The sequence below is a fragment of the Odontomachus brunneus genome, unplaced genomic scaffold, assembly GCF_010583005.1.
Source record: "Odontomachus brunneus isolate Ranch 3 - 2012 unplaced genomic scaffold, Obru_v1 Obru_scaffold_025, whole genome shotgun sequence".
Taxonomy (NCBI): domain Eukaryota; kingdom Metazoa; phylum Arthropoda; class Insecta; order Hymenoptera; family Formicidae; genus Odontomachus; species Odontomachus brunneus.
This window is the reverse complement of record NW_022639475.1, coordinates 1532429-1538312: the sequence shown is the minus strand read 5'-3', so window position 1 is coordinate 1538312 and position 5884 is coordinate 1532429. Positions and strand designations below refer to the sequence as shown.

At 42.7% G+C, this 5884-nt stretch overlaps 1 protein-coding gene across 1 annotated transcript in view; it reads left to right on the top strand.

Moving 5' to 3' along the window:
• LOC116842396 overlaps window positions 1–5884 on the top strand; it is a 45574-nt gene that overhangs the window by 38443 nt on the left and 1247 nt on the right. Inside the window, 3 exon segments of the mRNA XM_032811569.1 lie at window positions 579–650; window positions 5448–5587; window positions 5687–5835. Of these exon segments, the coding sequence (XP_032667460.1) occupies window positions 579–650; window positions 5448–5587; window positions 5687–5835 (361 nt within the window).

The window sequence follows — 5884 nt, the reverse complement described above, 5'->3', positions numbered from 1 at the left end:
GAGAGAGAGAGAGAGAGAGAGAGAGAGAGAGAGAGAGAGAGAGAGAAAGAGAGAGAGAGAGAGAGACAGAGAGAGAGAAAGAGAGCTGTGCTTCGCGAAGAGAAATGTCTCCAACGTCCCTCCGCGTTCCTCCGCGCAAATTACTTACTCGGCCGCGGTGGGAAATTCAGAGAAATACTTTTCTTCCGCGTGCTCTTCGAAGTGGCTTCGTCGCGACTGCGTTTTAATCACTGATGGCCGGGCAGGCCGTGATTCTCCCGTGATACGAGGGACTCGGTGTCTCGATATTTCCCGCTGTGCCGTCGAGCATTCATCGTTTCCACGAGTATCTACCGTGACACGGGTCGCTGTTCATTACCTGCGCGTGTACACACCTGTGAGAGAAAGAGAGCTGCGCGTGGGAGTCCTCGGGGAGTTCACCGGCGTTTCGCGTCGCGTTCGAAGTGTGTCCGCGTCGGCGGTTCCCGGAACTAGCTTCTTCTGGAAACGTCATCGATTACTTAACGAGTTCCGCGTCATCGTCAATTTCCCGAAGAGCTGAAACCACTCTCGTTGAAGCGGGCATCTCGAATTTACAGGGCGGCGTCAGGTGTCATCTTCTTCCTCGAAGTCACTTGGGCCATCACGTTGTTTGTACAGGTGTGCGTCAGGTACGTTTAAACGAGAAGTTTCATTAGAAACAATTCTCTTCTCTCGATAAGTACTATCATTAATTATAAATTAATTATAAATTATTAATTATAAATTACAATAAGTACTATCGTTAAAAATTGTCACGAAAGTATTTCAGTTATATCCCAGATACATGCATGTCTAAAAGATATCTTTTCGACATCTTTATTTCTATATCTTTTCGATATTTTCTATTTTTCTCTCTTTTTTCTTATCTTTTTTTTTTTTCATTTGGAGTACACATTTGGCGTGTTGGTCGATACGGCGGACACGTGTCGCTGTTATTTTGTGAGCAAATTGCTGCTCGAAACAGCATCAGCCTCGCATCGGACACTCGCTCGTTGCACGAGCAAGGGGTTAAAAGGCCCCCGGGGAATCGCCATAGTCCGAAGCCAGCCCGCAGGATAACGCGGAAAAGAAACGACGAAGCCGGTCGGCAATTACCAAGCTGGGTCGGAGGTTCGCCCCAGTTTTCTGCGTTTCCCGTCGACAGCGAACGGTCGGAGGAAACGCGGACCACCGCGGCAAAACTAGATATAACGCTCAGCCGTGCAAAAAGCGAGGCGAACACCGTAATCGACCTCCAAAATGAGAGAGTCTTATATTGTACCTTCAAAATTAATTTCTTCGAAATTAACACATTGGCCGCGGCGTCGATCTGCGATTGTTTGTACAAGAACTTAATTGACCCTTAGTCAGGCAGGAATTATTCAATCCAGTACGTTTCTTAAAATAAAGGTGAAAACTTGACACATTGATATAAAAAATATGGACAACACTGAGGTTCTTTGTAATCAAATCAAGAAATCAAATACAGTCAATTCTCTTCTCTTTAACGATATTCACTGACAAATTTGACCTTTAAAAAAAATAAGTAAAAAAGATGCAAGTAGAGTAAACAAATGGCGCAACTGCTAGAAAATAAAAACTGTACTTTAATTGATTTTAGGCGCTTATAAGGCTTGGGTCTTTCTTGCTTTATGTAGAAAGACGTACGGAAAACGCAAGAATCATCATTTTGTGGGCTGAATCATTGTTGCATACTTATGGCCAATTGACAATAGAATTATTAACGATACGGTGAAGAGAAATGTAATATTTTTGAAATATCAGTCTATCTTTTACATCGTTTCATAAACTCTCTGCTGGTCACACCAATAATTTTATTCTTTAATATAATTGATTAATAAGTTGCATTAATAAAAAAATATTTATACATTACATTAGTTGCATCTGTGAGAATTAATAATTCAAAAAATTAGTAATTAATTATACTTTATATGTAACTTAACGAGATGCGGTAACATCATATAGTATGCCGCCAGTAACCTTTTTTTATTTCTGCTGTTTAAATTCTTTGGAGTGGAATCTTACTCGAAAGCAGTATTTTCTCTCGTGGCGATAGACAGAAAATACTACCACTCAAAATCGCAAGAATGAATGTTTCACTCAAGTCTGCGAGCAAACTCTGACTTCATAAGAGCGAACGTTTCAATCGATTAGAGTGAATGTGTTCCTGTGACGCTGAAGTATATCGAATTCACTCTTCAACATTTCGAGTGGGAATATTCACTCGACAATTCGGAATGAAGAATTCGTTCCACATGAGTGAAAAATCACTAAAATTCGAGAGACTCGGCGGTCACTCTGCTTCCCGAGTGAAATTTCGCTCTGAGAGATTTACGTGCGAATATCCAAGTTCTCGGGTACCATCCAAGCGGGTACCACCCAAGGTACCGAGAACTTTTCTAAGAAAGTCAGATACATGAGATCGGGGCTTAGTCTTTCCCGCGTGTTACTCAGAAGACCCAAGAAATCGCCTCGGAGGTCCTCCCACACGGAGAAAAATAATTTGGTCTTTTAGCAAAATCGTCGTTGATACTACATATTCGTAATGACATTAAAAAAATTTAGTTGACGTAACTAATTTTACAAATCATTCGTTATCAGAGCAGAAAGTTTCGTTGCCAGGATAGAAAAAATTTGTTGAGTGTATTTGTCCTAAGAATCATGTTAATTTGCTATTAATGCAAAATAATGTATCCTTAGCAAATTTATTTGCTGTCGGAGCAAAACTGCAACTGCTTATATATCCATCATAGTTCTTATAGCAAAATAGTTTGTAGATTTAGCAAATTATATCCAGCAAATACTGATTAGTATTAGCAAATCTTTTTGCTGTGCATATAATAACGAAAAGATTTTGCTAGACCAGCAGAAAATTTGTTGGATCAGCAAATTATTTTTCTCCATGCGAGAATATCTATCTGTCGTCTGTCTGATTAATTCCGGATAGATACTTCTCTGATACTTCTCGGATAAAAACCTACACGGAAAAAAAAGATCTGCTACATATGGACGACTAACATTATTTGCTGTATTAGCCACTTTTTCTTTGCTGCAGGAGCCAATTTTCTTGCTATGATAACAAGAAAATCTGCTCCTGTAGCAACAAAAAAAGTAGCTAAAGCAGTAAATTATGTTTGTCCATCTGTCAGCAAATTCGCTAAGTTAGCCACTTTTCTTGTTGTAGAAGCGGACTTTCCTGTTATCATAGCAAGAAAATAGGTTCCTACTGCAAAAAAAAAGTGGCTAACAAAAAGTGGCATACAACAAATTAGCAATGCAGCAAATAATTTCTTTCCGTGTACGCATCATGCGGCCTATTTACAGACCACTCTGTGGTATTAGATCACGTCTAGTATTCACGTACCGGCAAAACAGCGTGCATTGGAATCGTACGGGTTAATTAGTTCACCCGCGGGGTACATTTTTCGGCGGAATTCATCTCGAGATAAATTCCGATCTTCGATATCACAGGACGGTGATATCAAACGCTCGTCGCGCCTTCCAAGTTCCTCGTATCGATCACCGGCGGGACCGATGGGACGGACGTCGCCGGCATCCTCGGCGTATTTGGCAGCTGGCGGTGGGAGAAAGTTTCCACGGAGAGATCGGTTTTATCGAGCAACTTAGCGCGATCCATCCGGAATTGACGGGGTTCCTCCCCGTCCGCGGAAGTTACGTTCCCGACGGTGCCATTAAAAGTGCGCGTCCGAACGATCGATCACCACTCACGGGATCCACGCGGGACGATCGCCTCTGCCGGCGGTGTGGAAGGCAGAGCAGGAGGACCGAGGGCGAGGGCGTGGGATGTGCACATCGCTGTGGGAAGGCGAATTTTCCGGAGACATGCTCGTTTTCATCGTCGTCATCAGGCGCGCCCGAAAGTTCGAGGACGACGACGACGACGAGAGTTCGCGCGTGTTTTATCTCGCCGATTCGCCGTCGCCGATGTAACAACGTTAATCTGCCGGGAATCGATTAAGGACGAGTTTAGCCGTCTACCACGACTAATTTCGTAAATCAACGGTGTGTTCCGGTGCGCGCGCGACGCGCCACCGCGGAAATTTCCCTGATAATTTCGGGGTCGCGGCCTCGTTTCCCGGCAATTTCCTCGTCAATGCGATCACCGGCGAGTTTCCGCCGAATTGCGTTACACAAACGCGATCGTGTACGGCCCGACGCGCATTGCGTAACGTCAGAAGAACGCGATATCACGTTTACACCGAGGTGCAAAAATGTAAAATACGAACGAGGCGCGTCGAGACGACGGTATCGCGGCGGAATCTGGTTCCGCGCGGATTCGGAAATTCGATCTATTAGTCTCATATAAACTAATGGCAGTCGACGCACGGAAAGTAGTATCGGTGGAAAAATCGTTTTGCTATCCCCGCCGCTTCCACGAGAGTGAGGGAGGGGGAGGGAGGGACAGTTAAGTAGAAATTGATGGGGCCGTAACGGCCGATTAAGTGCATTGATTGCATGCACTCGCGATGCCACGGAATATTCTTGCACGTAAAAGTTGCGTTTTTAACGCAATATTTATATATATTGACAAAGTATGTGGAGTCTCGTCGTTTCGTTGAACGCGCGAGTTCGTTCACGGGGCTTGATATATCGTCCATCTGTTTCGATTGGTCTACTTGCTTGAGTGTTTTAAGTTTAAGCTTTAAAAACTTTCGCCGAGTCTCTCTCTAAAATGCATGTATGATTTTTTACGAGGACGTAGTACATGTATATGTACGCGCAGAAGAAAAATTCGGTTCTATGACGGATTTTCTGTTGTCTGGGAGCCAGACGAAAATTTACTTGTAGAAAGATTTCTGTAGGAAATTTCTATTTAGTTAATTCTTCTCGGTTATCTCAATCGTGTTTTAATGCAGCCGAACAAACTTAAACAAACGTTTTATCGCGATAACGTGAATATCGTTTCCTGTTTTCGCCGAGTTTTCGTCTGGTCTCACTTCGTATACACTGGTTACATAAATTGACATTTTTTCTGAGTGTATGTTCATAAAATATAACATATATATATAGTATAACATATATATATATAATGTAATGTAGTATAACATTATATGTCATATATTATTATATTTATAGTTAATATAATAATATAATGTATATGAATAATATACGTATAGATTATATACGTTAATAATGCATTAATATTATTATATTTGTGACATTTAATAATCCGTCATATTATATATATTATATTATGATGTATGATAATAATCATTTATAATTGAGACGCTTTCGAATAAATTCGAATTTGGAGTTTCGAATTAGATTGCGATTTATTTGATTAGAGAAAAGTTTTTCGAGAGTTTCTCTAAAATAATTGTACAAACATACCTATATGTGTGTGTATGTGTGTGTGTGTATATATATATATATCGCTGAAATGTTTGATCGTCACGTGTCCACAGGAGCGAGGATTCTCTTTGTTCGCATTGCTGGCTGAGCGTCCTGGCGACGACCCGAGGATGGCGGCGGGCGTTGTTCTACTTGCCGTTGTCCTGTGTTCTGGCGTGGCGACCTAACCGGCTCTGGCTGTCCTACGTCGCGGGTAAAGACGTAAACCCCTTTCGTGAATTGCGCGCGTGTACCTGTCCCGTTTGCTCCCTATTTTCGTGAGATATACTCGGTATACCTATGTATTCCGCAGCCGGCATGTTGGCGGTGCTGTCCTTGTTGCATATTGCATCGAGCGCGCTCGGACGGCGAGGTCCTTGCCAATCGAATGGGGCCGATTCGGTCGGCGAGAGCCTCTTGAACTCCAGGCAGGAGAATTACGATCGCTTTGAGGAGGTTCTAGTGAGTATTTTCGAAATTCGCCGTATTGGCAACGAATCCCCCCCCCCCC